At 35.7% G+C, this 17,506-nt stretch overlaps 1 protein-coding gene across 5 annotated transcripts in view; it reads left to right on the top strand.

The window, feature by feature from the left end:
* The window catches only part of MSH3 (mutS homolog 3), a 183,102-nt gene that overhangs the window by 1,367 nt on the left and 164,229 nt on the right, over positions 1 to 17,506 (top strand). For 3 of the 5 annotated variants that reach the window (XM_063085678.1, XM_063085681.1, XM_063085682.1), the window contains exons 2-9: positions 142 to 262; positions 3,821 to 4,041; positions 7,004 to 7,219; positions 8,990 to 9,106; positions 9,507 to 9,624; positions 11,247 to 11,392; positions 11,971 to 12,042; positions 14,740 to 14,906. In XM_063085678.1, the coding sequence (XP_062941748.1) occupies positions 142 to 262; positions 3,821 to 4,041; positions 7,004 to 7,219; positions 8,990 to 9,106; positions 9,507 to 9,624; positions 11,247 to 11,392; positions 11,971 to 12,042; positions 14,740 to 14,906 (1,178 nt within the window). The remainder of the gene's footprint in view (positions 1 to 141; positions 263 to 3,820; positions 4,042 to 7,003; positions 7,220 to 8,989; positions 9,107 to 9,506; positions 9,625 to 11,246; positions 11,393 to 11,970; positions 12,043 to 14,739; positions 14,907 to 17,506) is intronic. The other 2 variants (XM_063085679.1, XM_063085680.1) reach the window with 2 other exon arrangements.

Below are 17,506 nucleotides of genomic sequence, written 5' to 3' on the forward strand. Positions count from 1 at the left end.
CATAGGCCTTTCCAGAGCTAAAAATAGATGATTCTATGCAGAAAGTTACTATCATTCAGAAGTAAGGTTTAAATTACTTCACATTCATCAAGCCTTCTTAGAATAGACATAACACATCATTTTCTAACCCTCCTGATATAGGCTACAGAAATTGACAGAGGTAAAAAGAGACCACAGGAGAATGATGGGCCTGTTAAAAAGAAAGCAAAGAAAGTTCAAGAAAAGAAAGGAGAAAGTGACTTGGTCATATCTGGAAACTCGGGTGAGTTCTGGGCACTCTTCCCTCTCACCAGTCATGGCTCTTTCATTCTCCAGAGGACAGAGGAGGTTATTGGAGAGTTGTTCCTTTTTCTTTGTGGAGAAAAGTCCCTGCTGTGCTTGAGCAGAATGTGTAGGAGGTTGGGGGATGGGAGAGCTGGAGTTTTGCAGTTTCACTGTAGTTCTCCCAACTTTCTCTTTTTTTCCTTCTAGCTATTTTTGTTCTGATTATAAAAGTAAAAATTTCAAACAGTACAGAAATTTGCAAGGTAGACAGTGAAGGACCCTATAATTCCTCCCTTCCAGTGAGGCCTAGTGTTAATTGTTTGGGGTACTGTATATTCTTTCAGATGTTTCCATTTATACACACATAGACCTACCAATTAGTGATTAGTAATAATTATTATATTTTACAGATTGTATTATACTGTATATGCTAAATTTCATCTATCTTTTTCCATATAACAACATTTTGAACAATTTTCAATATAGGACATGTAGCTCTACCCTCTCCTTTTTTGCATGGAGTTGCTGTTTCTGTATGCTAAAAGGCATTGGATGAAAACAGCATCCCAAGCTCCAGGACTTCCAGAGGTGGTGTTGAGTTGGGCAGTTTTTCTCTAGTTTTTGGGCTCAGAGAATTTGTGATAAGGGAAGGCAGGAAATTCATCTTTCTTCATTATTCCCAAGAAATTAGGTAAAGAGAATGAGACAAAAGCAAAAAATAAATAAATAAATAAATAAATAAAAAATTCCCAATTCAGCGAAGACATCTGTTCACTGGAGGCATATTTAAAATATCTGTCCTTCCATAAAAGGTAGAATTTGGATTTAGGGTCAACATGAAAGCCTTGGTAGGAAATAACTACAGAGCGGAGATGGCTAAGTAGAAAAATAAATCTGATAATGCCTTACTCGTCCTTTCTGAAGGGGGACAAGAAAGGGGGTATGACTTGGCAGAATTTGCCAGTTGTCCAATGTTGCATTTTCTGGGGTCTACCCTTCCTTGCTTTATTACTCTTCACAGACCTAATCTGTTCAGTTTTTCAGTAAATTCTACAAGCAATGAATGAGCACCCACTATTTTTAAAAAGCCTGCCATTGTCCTAGAGGCATTTTGTAGCTCGTTTATTCTTCCCAAGAATCCTCCTCGTCCTCCTTTCATGGAGGAAGAAGTGAATGATAGGTAAGAATTGAGGGTTACCACAGGTGAGTAACTTAAGCCCACACAGGACAGTGGAGTTGAAAGTTGGTGAAACAAGATAACAGACTTGATTTTGAAACAAAAAACTGTACCCCATAAACATGTACAATGAAAAAAAACCAACAGACTTGGGATGTTTTAAAATAGGACCTTTGCCGTTTGTTAAAAGTGGCACTCAGGACAAAGAGAGAGGAGACGAGCATCCACTAGTCAGAAGATGGGGGCCGCTCCTCCTCAGTTTCTTTTTTTTTCCAATAATGGAATTATTAAGATACTGTTCTCATACCATACACTTCACCCATTTAGCATTTACAATTCAGTGGCTTTTAGTATATTCCCAGAGTCATACAACCATCATCAAAGTCAATTTTAGAACATTTTTATCACCTCCAAAATAACCCTGTACCCATCAGCAGCCACCCCCCATTTTACCACAGTACCTCTCAGCCCTAGGCAACCACAAATCCACTTTCTGTCTAAAGATTAGATTCTGTCTAATCTACTTTGTCTGCTCTGGATATAATGGGAATCATACAATATATGGAATAGTAGTGGTAGCACACCATTATATAGTATTTCTACCATACAGAGATAATAGATATTAACATTAATAGCATAATAGTAAAATATTGTACTAATAATGTGAAAGTTTTAGGAAGTGATGAGATTTGAGTACTTACTACTCAACCACCAGCATCTACCACCTAAAAGAGTTCTGGACTCCTTCATCACTGCTTTTAATACTTCGGTTTTAGATACTTTTTTTAATGGTACAAGCCCAGGATTTTCATCCCAACCCCATCCCAGGAAAGTTTTTTGTATCCATAGGAGGGAATTCTTTGTATAATATACACACTTATAGTATACTTTTGAAGAATGACTCATGTATATGTTTTGAAAAGGGGAGAGTAATATTAAACAAAGTGAATACATATATACACTGGAAAAAAGATTCAAATGTACATTTTTATAGCTAGGAGATTCACAGAAGGCAAAGTGTATACATCTGAAAAGAGGTATAAATATAAATATGAAAAGTTTTAAACTTATAGAAATGAACTTAATACAGTTCTTACCCTCAGAATGTTCTTGTATTAGGCTTCTTTTTGTTTGTTGTTTTTGGTGGCTGACTGGTATGTGGATCCAAACCCTTGACCTTGGTGTTACAACACTATGCTCTAACCAACAGAACTAACTGGTCAACCCTGTTGTTGCTTTAATAGGAAAGATAAGACATGGTAAATGCACATAGTGCCAGTTCCCAGTAATAGTTACTACTATTTAGTAGTAGCTACAGAATAGATTGCTCTAAATGGTGAAATAACATATGCTAGTACATAGTAGACACCCAATAAATGGTAATTTCCCTTTTATGGATTGCTTGCTTATGAATAACTGCTAACGGGCAGTCTTTGATAAGTGCTATAGAAAGATGTGATTTTGTTATAGGAACACAGAGAAAGAAAAGTTGATTTTAAGCTGCGAGAATTGGCAGATGGTTTCATGGAAAAGGGTCTTGAATGAGTACAGTTTTGACATGTGGAAAGCAAAGCATGGGCAAAGCTATGGAGGCAGGGAAGCAGGTTTGTGTGCTTGTAGTGATTTGGTTTCCTTGGTGAACCCGTGATGTCAGTATCTCAGGTGTTTCCCTTTGAGCTAGTCGGTTTCCCCAGTTCTACGCGGAGGGGAGAGTTTTGGCTGCTTGGGCTCTGGAGAGCCTGGGGGTTTTCAGCATATAGTAAGCCTACATTCCCTCATTTTTCTGGGTTAGCTACAGTACTCTTGTCAACTGTGCTGGTTTTGCCTTTCCAGAGAAGAAATTACCAGGCCACTGCTGAGGTGGAGGAAGGACAGTTGCCTTTGAGCCTGGAGTGTAGTAGGGATCTAGGGATCAAATTGCTTTGAACCAATTCTCCTTATTTTAGAACTTCCCTTTACTCCATTTTTGGGGCTACTCGTGCCCTAATTTCTGAGTCTTTTGAACATTTCAAATTGTAAATAGGATTGGCTCTTGGTTTCTTTAATTACTAACCTAGGATTTAGCTTTCAGGTTTGTTGAATGGGTTATATTTCATTTCATTTGCAGTTGTCACCTCTCTTCTCTGCCCTTATGGGCTTACACTGAGAAAAGAAAAAGAAGCAAAGCCCTACTCTGGTTTTTAATGGGGTTTTAGGAGTGAGTGAAATTACACATACTTTCCCCCAAACCCAGTGTTTTTTAAATTTCCTTATCACGTTATAGTTGGGTTCATTGCTTTAGTGGGAATCTTCTTCTTTAAAAAATTCTAAGCTGGTTATGAATTGACATCATGAGACTAAAATACTGTTGTTATATATTCTTCTGATTTGTTACCTAAGAGCCAAAGAAATGTCTGAGGACCAGGAATATTTTAAAGTCTCTTGAAAAATTGAAAGAATTCTGCTGCGATTCTGCCCTTCCTCAAAATAGAGTCCAGACAGAAACTCCTCAGGAGAGATTTGCAATTCTGCCAAAGTGTACTGATTTTGATGATATCAGTCTCCTACGTGCAAAGAATGCCATTTCTTCTGAAGATTCCAAATCTCAAGTTAATCAAAAGGTATGTAACTGCTATATCAAAGAATATCCAATAGGATCCAGTAGTAGGATCTGAAGTACTATTACGTTGTATGGAGTCATTAAGGGTAATGGTTCCCAAACTTGGCTGATCATCCGGAATTAGCTGAAGGAGCTAATTTTTTTTTTTTTGTAAATCCCTGGAGATTCTAATTTATAGTGTATTGGGGAGGGATAAAGTGGTTTCTAGTAAAAACTGAATGAAAGCCTCCCAGGTGATTCTGATGTACTGCCTGGATTAGGAGCCATTGACTTGGGATTCTTTACTGATGATTAATACAAGCACAGTTTCTTATAATCCTTCTTATAGTTTCTATGAATAGAATGGAAAACCATGATGGGCAACTTAAATAGATGTTTTGAGGTTTTCAGTTGAAAGCTTGGTAGATATAAAGTAATTCAAAGGTAAATCAAATGAATATGGGCTTTTCACTTCTACTGTTTTGTGACATATTGTTGGTTTTCATCATCGAAAAATAAGGGAATTTAACTCTTGCTTCATCATTGAAATCTGTAATTCAGAATAGTGGTTGGTTCTGAAACTTAGCTTTAAATTAGAATCACTGGAGAACTTGAAAAAGAAAACTCCAAAATTGATGCTAAGAACCTTCTCTCTGAATCTTATTTAATTTGTTTTCACTGAGAACTGGGCATGGGTATTTTTTAAAAGCTTTCATTTTAACGTGTAGCCATGGTTGACAACCACTGAATTAGAGAAATTGTTCTGTCTCTCTCTTTTTCTCTTTCTGATTGTATATATGTATTTTGAGTCATTGAAATTCTATGGACTTACTCATATAAATCTATGGACTTTTTCTTCATAAAAATGCTCAGGCCAATAAAATTTTGCCTATAGTTTTCGAAGGTTCACACTCTTTCCTACAAAGTCCAGATTCATGATCTCCTCTCTCAGCCAGGATAATATTGGATGACTTAGAACATCAGGGGGAAAAAAAGATGTTTTTGTTTTTAATCTTTTTTAATACTTAGAAGCAGTTCACCTGAGTGTAGTAGTCATAAAGTACAAGTACAGGAGTCATAAAGTCTTTCTTTTTAAAGTGCTCTTTATTTGGAACATTTACCTCAGGGCCTCAGTAGAACCTATTTACTGTTGCTTCATACATAAAATGACCAACTTGGCATTTCTGTGTCACAGGAAATTAGAAGTAACCAGATAGAAGAGACACCTAGAAGCAGTACATGGACATTATTAAAAGTGATAAGCCATTCAATGGCATGGAAAGACACCATGGTAAAAAGCTATCAAATGAACGTAAATGCCCAGTAGTCTAGGACTGTTAATGTAGAAACAATATGCCATAACTCGGTAGGTTTTGAAATTTATTCTGATCACTCTGAGTTGTCAAGACCAGGTTAAATTGAGTTCAGCATGCTGTCTCTGGGGATATGAAAGAGAACATAATATATCTGAGAAGTATTTTCACCTAAATGGTTTTTAAAAAAAAAAAAATTACTTAATATTCAAGTATTCAGATTGATTTCATTGTTTGCATTCCATATGGTTAGAATTTTTTTCTGGAAATGTATCTCATCCCCTAAATGCATAGGGTATAAAATAAGAATAACTTTTTTCAAGGAAATATATTTTTGTAAGTATTGATTAACTTTCGTAATATATAGTATCCCTGGATTTTACCTAGAAGTTGTGGAAACATTGGTTAATGGACACAAAGAATGATCGTGTATTGTGATGATGAATAAGCTAACAAACCTGATTTGACCACATATTGTACACAAGTATTGATAGTCAACTCTGTAACTCACAAATATGTATAATCAATTAAGTTTTAATTAAAAAAAAGGTTATGGAAACCAAGTAGAAAATCCGTCCAAGTTAAACATAGATACTTTCTCAGATCTGATGTAATGGCCTACATTTCTCCTGCTTTACCTCTTCACACCTTACTGTCTTCTTATTGCTGATCTTTGGAAGTTTGCTTGGCCACACTATTTAGATAAATTGAGTCTCTTTTGAATGGGTACTATCTTTACCTACTCTCCTAGCTAAGCTGAATTATTTTTAAACATTTCATGATTGCAAAGTTCATGTTTCTGGGTTTTCTTTTGGACCGGGGCTCCCCTTCCTGGGCCATATCTCTTCTCTTTCTCTCTCCTCTTCTTCTGTTTGTCACTATCTTTTAGACCATATTTTTGATTCTAGGGGTAGCTGGGCAAATTTTTACATGTTGGCAGTGACACTGACAATTAATTAGAAGTTGGATGTACCCTAAACATTTGTCTCCCTTACCTTTGTCTAAATTGAGTCCAATAAGCAAGGAATTTGCTCTAAGCTGTGAATTGGAATTAATTATGGTTTTTATCACAGGAAGGTAAGGATAGTAGGAATACTAATGTTGAAAATGTAGCCTTGTGCTGTATGATTTCCAAAAGCTCGTTCTCATATTTCTTTACCAAAACAATTGTGGTTTTTTCTTGGAATAAAGATTTATAGTATATACTACCTTTAAGAGTGTGCTTGGGAATATAAATCATTATGGGCATCTTTAGGCTGTTGGCAGGCATGCTGAAAGTGGTATTGCTCTATTCCTGAGAGAGCCAGATTCGTGCCCACTGGCCTTTGTGCATTACATACCTGAGAATAAATAATGAAAGGAAAAGAAATGTTAGTAATATAGATTTAATGAAAGCAAACTTAAAAATAAATGTATAAAACATTAAAATGTATAGACTTTCAGAATTTGCTTAAATAGTTATAGTTTGGCTCATCTTTTTTTTTAAACCTTATATTTTAAAAAAAATTTCAAACATATGGATAACTTGCCTGAATAATCCAATGTGCTTTTATAAACCTTTCACTTAGATTCATCAAGTGTTAGCTTTTTGCCAAATATTCATTTTCTCCCTCTGGGAACTTATTATTATGATTAATACTTTTTAAACTGTGTAAATCTTTTGGTTGTTAGGACAAGACACTTTTTGATCTCAGTCAATTTGGATCATCAAATAGGAGTCATGAAAATTTACAGAAATCTTCTGATTCTAAACCATCTAACAAACGGTCCAAAAGCATCTATACACCATTAGAATTACAGTACATGGAAATGAAGCAGCAGCATAAAGATGCAATTTTGTGTGTGGAATGTGGTTATAAGTATAGATTCTTCGGGGAAGATGCAGAGGTAAGTCGTTTTTTGAAACACTTATTTCATGTTTTTCTTGTCCAGGCTTAGATACTTTTCAGTATATTTTTGTTTCACTTTCTGACTTTTTGAAAAACCTAATTCGCTCAATCATTCTTCTAAAATGCTGTCATTTAAAGTAAAAATTTTTTTAAAAAGCAGACTTTGTGGGAGCTAAACTTGTGGGGAAGAAGTGAGGGTCCCTAATGGAGTGTTAGTGCTTGTTCTCCACGGTGCTAGCCCAATACTTTTCATCCATCAGAAGTTTATTGGATGAATCAATTAGTGAATGAAACTAATCATGTGAGCAGGTCTTCTAATGAAGACTCAAGCAAGAAAAAAAATTTGAGATGTATGGATATTCCTCTGTTTACCCTTAATTTATGAATTTTCATAGCTACGAACAAAGTTAAGTCTCAATGGAAGAGCATATTAACTGCCAGCCACTGACAGAAACTGAAGTGTCACAGGTCTCTGTGTATCAGTCATCTTGCTTAGTCTAAGTTGCGTTGTATTTAATTTTGTCATATTTGATGTAGGTCTCAGTCAAGAAGGCTGAAAGTGAATTTGAGCATTTAATGGGCAAGCTTAGGGAAATTATTGCTGATGACGCCTTTGCTGGAAGTCATGGATTGTGATGATTCCATATTTTTAGGCCTGGGGTCTGGCCAGTTAGCTCAATTGGTTAGAGTGTGGTGTTGATAACATCAGCGTCAAGGGTTTGGATTCCCATACTGGCCAGCTGCCAAAAAACCTCAAAAAACAAACAAAAATATCAGGTCTGTAGTTTCAGGCCTTGTTGTATTGTACAAGATCAGAGGGTGATGAGGTAGCCTATCTGCCTCATGGATGAGAAGTGAAGACTTGGCCAACTTTTTTTGTTCAAGTTTCCTAAATCTTTTTGTGGCAGGAAAGTGGTGTTCTCTAAGTCAGCTGCACTATGCTGTGTTCTGTATTATGAAATTAGACTCTGAAATAGCATCAGCATGTTTCCTGAGGACAGGAACAGATACATAGTTGGCATACTGAAGGTGAAGGGGAGAAAGAAATTGTGTAAGTTAAATGGTAAATTCAGCCTTGACCACAGTAAAGGCTGTTTTCCTGTGCTTCAGTGACAGACCAATACAGCTCAGAGACAGGGTGGGATAGAAGAGAGAAAGTGTTGGAAGGAGAGTTCAGTGGTTGTAGTGGGCAATATCTAAGCCATGATGCTTTCTAGAAGAAAGCAAGGAATCAGATGGTACTGCCTGGTTCTTGCATATCTACCAGTCATGTATCATTAATTAGCTAATCAGACCGGAAGGTTCTCTTCTCATTTCTTTAAAGTTTCCTCTGTTCAAATGGGTTCATCATTTATGTATATTCTGTAGCATCTCCTAATTGTCAGTTATTTGCAAGTGCCATGTAGCAAATTCTTGATGCATTACAGTCTCATGCTCTCTGTATTGAATAGTCTTTGTGTAGGGAAAGCTCAGCACTTTAAGATTTTGGTAGATCTAAGGATATATAAGACTTGTCATATTTTTGAGTCATGTCTAGATGCAGATGTTGGCCCTGAAGTTAGGCCATTGGTACTGCCAAAAATAGATTAAAGTATAGGCTTCTGTGTACAGGAAATGTCTCTTAAACTTTTTGTTGATATACCACGCATTTAGAGAAGTGCACAAAATCCTAAGTGTATATCTTGATTAATTTTTAAAGAGTGAACAAGCCCCTCGCTGGGAATCTTGAAATATGAATTTATTGATATTCTCTTTTTAAATTTTTTAGATCGCAGCCCGGGAGCTTAATATTTATTGCCATTTAGATCACAACTTTATGACAGCAAGTATCCCTACTCACAGGTTGTTCGTTCATGTACGCCGCCTTGTGGCGAAAGGATATAAGGTCAGCTTTGGCTTTTAACTTGTGGGAAAAGGGAATTGGGATCCTCTTCCAGAGAACGAAAACATGTTTTGTTAGGTTGTGGTAGGCTTTAGTTGGTTTTAGAATTTGGCATTTTTGAGAAATGAAAGTGTGTCATAATTATTAGCATTATATCTTCATGAGTTTTTAACATATTGTTAGATATTTAGGATGAAATTTTTTTAAACTCTGTGGTAGAGTGTTTCTTAGTGATTTATCTACGCATGCCAGCTGCTTGTGGTATTATTACTGAAACCCTACATCTGGACATTGTGGACTTATTTATTTTAAATATTTCAGAATTGACCTTTAAACATTTTGAAATGAGTTTTAAAAAATAATTTTTCATCATATTTGATATTCAGTATTATTTTTGTTGAAGGTGGGAGTTGTGAAGCAAACTGAAACTGCAGCATTAAAGGCCATTGGAGACAACAAGAGTTCACTCTTTTCCCGGAAGTTGACTGCACTTTATACAAAATCTACACTAATTGGAGAAGATATCCTTTTTGATTAGGAATTTTTCTCTTAATTGTTACAAGGGCTTTGTTTTAAGATGATAGCTTTTTTTCACTGTTTTTTAATTGTTCTTTGAGTGGGTACCTTTTCAATGAACTGAGGTGATGTGGTTACTTTAACCCTTGATTAGGTGCACTACTGAAGAGGGAAGGATTGGTAATGGATGGAAACAAGCATTTTTCAGATGTCACGGTAAAAGAAGAGTTCATCATACGTTAAGAGCAAGATAAAATAAAGCCTAACAAAATATGATGTCAGGTTAGCAACTGAGTCGAAATTACATCTTCCCTAGACCATTTGTGGGCAATGGTTAGGTGTTTAGGACCTACAGGGTCTTCTTAAAATGAGACCTAAAAAGTAACTTAGTAACTTCAAAATGTGGAAAGAAAACTGCAGAGTCAAAATTAAGACACAGTTAAATGCTTATAAAAGGTAATAGTAGGCCATCTTCATTAATTGTTAACTTCGTAAAATTTTTATTACTTTTGAAAATGGATTGTTGGTGAAAATCTCTGACTTTGCAGGAATCTTCAGTGTGCATAGTGATTGCTCCGAAATTTATAATCATTCATAAATTCATTATGTTACTTGAAATAAAATAATTCAAAAGCAAAGTCATAAAATGCTGTTAATTTAAGCCAAATAATTATAATACAAAATGAGATAAGGGTGCATTTTAAAATGCTCACTATGGGGTGGTATTAGTTCTCTTATTATGAAAGAATGTAGGGGATGAGAAGGTTTTAAGTGGTACTGTGTGATAGTAATATTTCTGTTATGTTTTATTACAAATCTGCTTATTTAGAGACCTGCTTAGCTTCTACCCAAATTCTGAGGACTGTTTTGTTCCATTAATACCATAAGTAGGGAATAGCTATCACTCTGAATAAACTCCAAATCATTAACAGCCCTGTGTTGTTTTAAGCTGATTAGGCTATAAGGATCTGGTAATTTTACTTTTTCTTTTACCTAAGCTTGAGTCTCTTATTTTAAACCTATGGCAGTATCTCTCTCCCTGCTTCCCTTTTGCTGCTGTTATCTCTCCTGGTACCCAGATTGGATGTGCTCAGACTGATTTGGTCCAAAATCAGTTTTTATCCCTGAGAATGTAATTAATGGACTCATTTTATATACACACACATACATGTATGTATGTATGCATGTTTCTGTTTTCTTATGTCTTTTAAAAATTCTCTTGCTGTTTCTGGGAGCTTTAGGCACTTTAAAGGAAGAAAGTAATTCACACTATTTTAGTGCATTTATTCTCTGACTTATGGAAGTAAATGTTATGGGATTGCTGAGGATTCAAGTCTCAGCATTATTCTACTAATGAAGTGGGTTAATATCTGGACATCCACAGGGTCCAGTGTACTCTTCTATGCCTTTGGAATTGAGAAGATAATAGTTATCCGTCCTCATGAACCTTATATCTTAGGGAAGATAAGTTTTGCAACTATGATCAGAGTAAATCAGAAGAATGAATGCTGTATGGAAGGTTTTTGCAAAGAGCAAGAGTATCTGGGAAAATGAACCATTATTTTAAGGAAAAAAACAGTTAATATTAATGCTAATTTAGCATAGATTTTTCTTTAATAATTATAACATGTGAACCCCCTAATCAAGCTGGATGATGCTGTAAATGTTGATGAGATAATGACTGATACTTCTACCAACTATCTTCTGTGTATCTGTGAAAATAAGGAAAATGTTAAGGACAAAAAAAAGGGAAATGTTTTCATTGGCATTGTGGTAAGTATTTTGTAGGCGAAGAACAAATGTTAGATGTTCACTGTTATCTCTAAATATGAGTAATCATGTATGGTTCCTAATGAGGATATCTGATGAAGTGTGCCTTCAAATAATTGTACTAGAAACACATTTTCTTCATACTATTATATGTTAAATTACTAGTTACAATTCTCTCATATGGCTACTTGGCACTTTATGCTATGGAGAGATACAAGTAATTTTGGTCCATGTGCTTTAGGATTTTGGGGTTGAAGATAGACACACGTGACAGGAGTGCATGTGGGCAATGTAGAGATAATGGAATGAAACACTAAGCCAATACATGCATGGGTAGCAAAGGGTTTTACAGATTTCTCCCTAGGGGTTTGAAATTAGACATGAATGATTATGGGATTATCATATCTAGATTTGGAGGAAGAGGTAGTTAAAGGGAAATGATAATTGGCCAATACAAAATGGCATCCTAAATTAATATTAGGAATATTTATATTCAGTCTTCCAGGTAAGTATAATTTGTGACTCATAGTTTTATTGATCTTGCCTTCTGGCAATTTATGAGTAAATTTACCTGTTTACAGACCTACCCGGACTCTGTTCAAAATCTTGGCTTTTTAGGACCCTTCAGAACTATTAGACTCCCTTGTTCCATCGTAAGTTAAGCAAAAGTAGAACTGTTGCCTGAGTCATGACTAATTCTCTTTGCTTTTTCTAACTTCCACAGTTAGTGGCAGTATCAATAAAAATTCTTACAACCTGAATGTCTCCAATGTGCCTATTAGTACCTTATTCTGGCTGGCCCTAGTGCAGTGGTGTTTACAACTAATTGATCACAACCAGTTACAGATTCCTTTGTTCCTTCTCCACTTTCACTGCTTTACTTGACTGGTCTTCAAAAAACAAAAACAAAAAGAACCTCATTCTGATTGCATAACTCTTTGCTAACTTGACATTTGCCTAACCAATAAGCCCTTCTCTCAGGGAGTTAGTATTACTGTTGGATGGCTCTAAATAATTTTTTTAATCATTGAGAAGCACTTTTTATCTAGCCTCAGGCAGTTGGGCCTATCTACAAATAGTAAGATTATTTGTTTTTAAGCTGTAACATAGGTAGTGTGCTCTTTTATATTTACCTGAAACTCAGTTTAAAAAACATAGTTGATAGTATGCAATTTCTACTTAACTGTGTTTAGAAATACCCTCTGGCTTACTGCCAAAGTTAACTATAGTGTGTGACCTGGGACATGAAAAATGATAGTTTGCCTCTCAAGCCTTTTCTTGGGCTGATGATATCTTGAGCTCTGGGCCCAGGCCGTGCCTCTCCCCTGAGCTCCAGGCTCCCGCATCCAAATTTTTATTGAACAAGGGCACTCAAAATTTGATCTGGCTCCTCAAACTCAGTGTGGTTGAAATGGATCTTATCTCCTTTTCTCTCAACACTGTTCTCTCTGGATTTTTCCCTGTCATGATGAATGTCACACATTCCCCCGTCACAACCTGACAATCACCTTTTGGGTACTGGTAGTCAGCCTGAAATCAAGGGCTTTGCTGTTGTACCACTGCAGTCAGGCCCTGTGCCTTCAATCTGGGCAATGCAGTTTTATACAGACTGACTTTAGGTTTCTCGATGTCACATATGATGCAGTAATAGATGTTGCAGGTATTACAATATAGACCATTTCTCTGAAACACAAGAGAACTTGTCTGGCTGATAAATTGGTTACTTGTACATCTGTAAATGGCTTTTGTAAATTCTTGGTTTATAGATTGGGACCTAAATGGTTTGTAGGTTGGTACTTAAAATGTATCCTAATGTACTGATAGTCCTGCTATCTGGGCACTAGAGAAGGCCTCTGGGCTACAATTAAGGAAGTTCCTTGAATTATAAATGAAGGATTTTAAAAAGTTATAAAATATTCAAATGGAAAAATGAATAAAACAGAAATTTACAGGGTAACATGAGCCAGTCACCTAGGTCAGGAACTATTAACACTGCCTACAAGCCCTAAGGTCCCTATGTGTCCCTCCCCTCCAGAGATGACTGTAATCCAGACTTTTATGATAATTTTCTTGGTTTTAGTTCCAGCTTTACCACCTTAAACTTTGTATACAAATGTAAACATATTGCATGTATCCTTTTGGGTCTTGCCTCTTTTGTTTACAGTTTCGTGAGATGTAGAGATGTATTTACACGTGTTACTGTAGGTCTTTCATTGTTTTGTCCTATTTTATTTTATGACCTACAGTTTATTCATTCCTTTGTTGATGGTCATGTGAGTTCTTTCTAGTTTTTGGTTATACAAAGAAGGCTGCTATAAATATTTTTGTACATGTCTTCCATTATACTTGGACATATACCTGATTTTCTTGAGAGTATATATACCTGGGGAAGGAATTGCTGAGTTATAGGGTATGGATATTTTCAACTTGCCTAGATAATGCCTAGCTATTTTTGGAAGTGGCTGTGTCAGTTGGCTTTCCATCAGCAGTGTATGAACATAGGGATTAGTAATTTTTCCTCCTTCTAGCTGATGCTCTCTGTAACTAGCCCTGTGCATTTCATAAGCATCAGTAGTCGGTAAGAGTTGGCCTAGGGAGTCAGGTTACCTGGGTTTGAATCTCGGCTCTACCATTTTATGGCTCTTGGCTAAGTAACTTCACAACTTTTTTCACCTCTTCCAAACCATAATCTTTTCCAGTTTATCTTTGCTATTGTTAGTGTGGGGTCATAGGGGGGTGGCTTTAAGTAGTCATGGTTATGTCATGGATAGACTATCTACTTGGAGGTCACTCAATGTTATATTTAATTTCTTTTTTTTTTTTTTTTTGGCAAAAATTATACTTTTTGTGTATTCATTTTATATAATGAAGTAGTAATTTACTACTAATCTGGTGGTCAGGTTACTAGTATCATATCACTTATTACTGTCAATGATGATAACTACTTTTTGTATAGTGCTTTGTAGTTTACAAAGAATTCACGTTTGTTTTCCGTTTTGTTTGTTATCCTTACAGTAACCCTGTGAGGGAAGTAGGCTAGTTTATTCCCGTTTATGGAGGAAGAAACTAAGACACACTAGGATTTGATGACTTGTCATAGTCACCCTGTTAGGTATGTTAGATCCAGGGTTCATACTCAGGGTGTCTCTAAAATCCCATTTACCACAGTTTAGATAGATGTGAATCTGACGCTTTATGTGAGAGTCTCGGAAAGCAGACAGGTTTTCAAACACGTTAGAGATGAATTATGTACTAGTGAGTGTGTCATCTTTACCATTTCCATGTTTATGCTATGTCATAGCTACAACTAGAAAAACATGTATTTTCTGTGACATTGTATTTGTTTTCAGGGAGTGCAGCCTGCCACAGGTGAGGTTGTGTTTGATAGTTTCCAGGACTCTGCCTCGCGTTCCGAGCTGGAAACTCGGATATCACGCCTGCAGCCGGTGGAGCTGCTGCTTCCATCAGACTTGTCAGAGCCAACAGAGATGCTCATCCATCGAGCCACAGCTGTTGGGTAAGTCGGCACATCACTGGAAAATAATACTGATTTGGAAACTGAGATTTAATCCTAAAACCAATGCTTATCAAAGTTGTTAAAAATAGTTTTTATGTATAAAAATTATATTTCAAATGTAGTGCTGGAAATTTTTAAAAAGAAAAGCAAACTTACCCTTCCATCACCTTAAGGTAGGACTTCGGAAATTGATCCTTTTTTTTTTTCTTTTTTTTAAAAGATGACCAATAAGGGGATCTTGACCCTTGACTTGGTATTGTCAGCACCATGCTCACCCAGTGAGCTAACTGGCCATCCGTATATGGGATCCGAACCCGTGGCCTTGGTATTATCAGCACCACACTCTCCTGAGTGAGCCACGGGCCAGCCCGGAAATTGATCTTATTAAAGGGGTTTCTGATATTATTTAATGATATTCTTTGGTAATTAATCTTCCATTTTTGGAGATAATTTAGAATTCATTTCTTAGAAAGTTTATATAATTTTGAAAATGCTTTGTTTGTGCTGCAAGTTTTGATTCAGGGCTGTGTCCAGTAGTTTTATTTACTAGGTCTGAGGTCACACCACTTATTGATGACACAGTGTACTAGGCACTGTGGCATACAGAGGAAGAAGATGTGGCTATGATGTGTCTGGCAGAGTTTAAAGTCCAACAGGAGAGGCAGATGTCTACATACCTGACTGGATTCATAAGGCACGATGTGTTTAGTGCAAACACGAAGGTGCCTACTTGGGAAGATTCTGTGCTGTCAGTGTAGTGGGGAAACAGGCCAGAAAGATGGGCTGGGGCTCGAGTGAAAGGAACTGTATGTATTAAAGAATTTGGATTTTAGACTAGGCAGGGAAGCCCATGAGGATTTTCATTTAGGAGGTTGACAAGTCAGTTAGAAAATCAAAGTGATTTATTAAGTAAATTTCCATGTGTTTCTTTGTCCTTGAAGTTAAGAGGGTTCATTTTCATTTGAATTTAACTTTTTTCAAAGTAGCTTTCATAATTTTTTTTTATTGTAACACTGATATATGTTCATTTAAAAAAAGTTAGGAGCTAAAAAATAAAGATAAAATAATAAGTCAAATCCTGTAACGCAGAGATAACTACTGTTAAACATTTTGGCGTATTCCATGTATGTGTATCGCTTTTTTTCATTTCTAAACTTGGATTCATGTTGCAAAATCACTTTTGTGTCCTGTTTTTTTACTTAAAAATTCTACATGTATTTTTTACTTTTTTATAGAAAATTTCAAACATGCACAAAATTAATAGACTAGCACAGTGAACTCCCGTGAATCCATCAACCAGTTTCAGCACTTCTCAACTCAGAGACAATCTCATTTCATCCCTCTCTCCCTGGAATTTTTATTTTGGAGCAAATTCTAGTCAACATCATTTCATCTGCTGATATCTCAGTAGGTACTCTTGAAAACAAAATGACTGCACAACATTCAGTCATATAAATGGATTATAATTTATCCATTTCCCTTTTGGTATGCTGTATTCATTTTTTTCAGTATTACAGAAATTGCTGTGATGAATATCCATATGTAGAAATATCTGTGTGCCTTTCTGATTATTTCCTTAACATAAATTCCTGAAAGTGGAATTATTGGGTCAGAGGGTATAAATGTTTATGAAGCTCTTGGTTGCTTGCTAGAAATGGTAATATTGATTTATACTCCCACAAGTATAGTATGGGAGGGTTCTTTGAACCATTGCCAACATTGGGGATGATCATTTAATAAACTCTGCCAGTTGCATAGATGAAAAATGTGGTATCTAGTCCCCTTTCTTTGTTCTTAATCCTTTTCTGCCAGTGTGTTCAAACAAATAATTAAAAGTCAAACAGTAAACTTATAAGGGGTGCTACTCTGAGAGAGCTAAAAAAAATTTAATAAAATCTCTAAAAAAAATTTTTTAAGAGTCTTCTTAAACTATACTTTCAATATTTTATGTCCTTAATTTTGTTCCTTTTCTTCATAACTGAGTGTGTTTGATTAGCTTAGATTGAGACTAAAATTAATCAATCGTATTAACACATTCATTTCTCTTTATTTTATTTTATTATTACACAATGTAAATATTTTTTGTGGCCCTTTACCAATTTCTCCCTTCCCCTCCTGCTTAACATGTTCATTTTTCTGTTTTCCACTTATTTTTATAAAACAAAGGCAAGTAAATTAAATATCAAAACATTCCACAATGACAGACATTGCCAAAACTGAATTTTTGTCTGGCAAGTAGCATTGCCTGTTGATATTCCTAAATGTTTATTGATCAAATAAAATTCAGAAGCCCGAATTTGGCATACCAAAGATTTTGCAAAATTTAATGACTGTTTTTGTCTTGTTTTAATTTGTATTCCTTTGGTTAACATTGTAAGTATGTAATTTTTCCTATGTTTACTGACCACATGTAATTTTTCATTTTTTGTGAATTTTCTTTCTTTGTTCATTTTTATTTTATTTGCCTATTGGACTAAGCAAAGTCAAAAGTTAAATCTACATTTCTGTGGAGTGTCTACAGCTAATTTGTATCTTTGGACAGAATGGAGTAGTGGAGATTCAAAAGTCAAAGGGTCAAACAGCGTGGACTCTTGTGACAC

The sequence above is a fragment of the Cynocephalus volans genome, chromosome 2 (genome assembly GCF_027409185.1).
Source record: "Cynocephalus volans isolate mCynVol1 chromosome 2, mCynVol1.pri, whole genome shotgun sequence".
Classification (NCBI taxonomy): domain Eukaryota; kingdom Metazoa; phylum Chordata; class Mammalia; order Dermoptera; family Cynocephalidae; genus Cynocephalus; species Cynocephalus volans.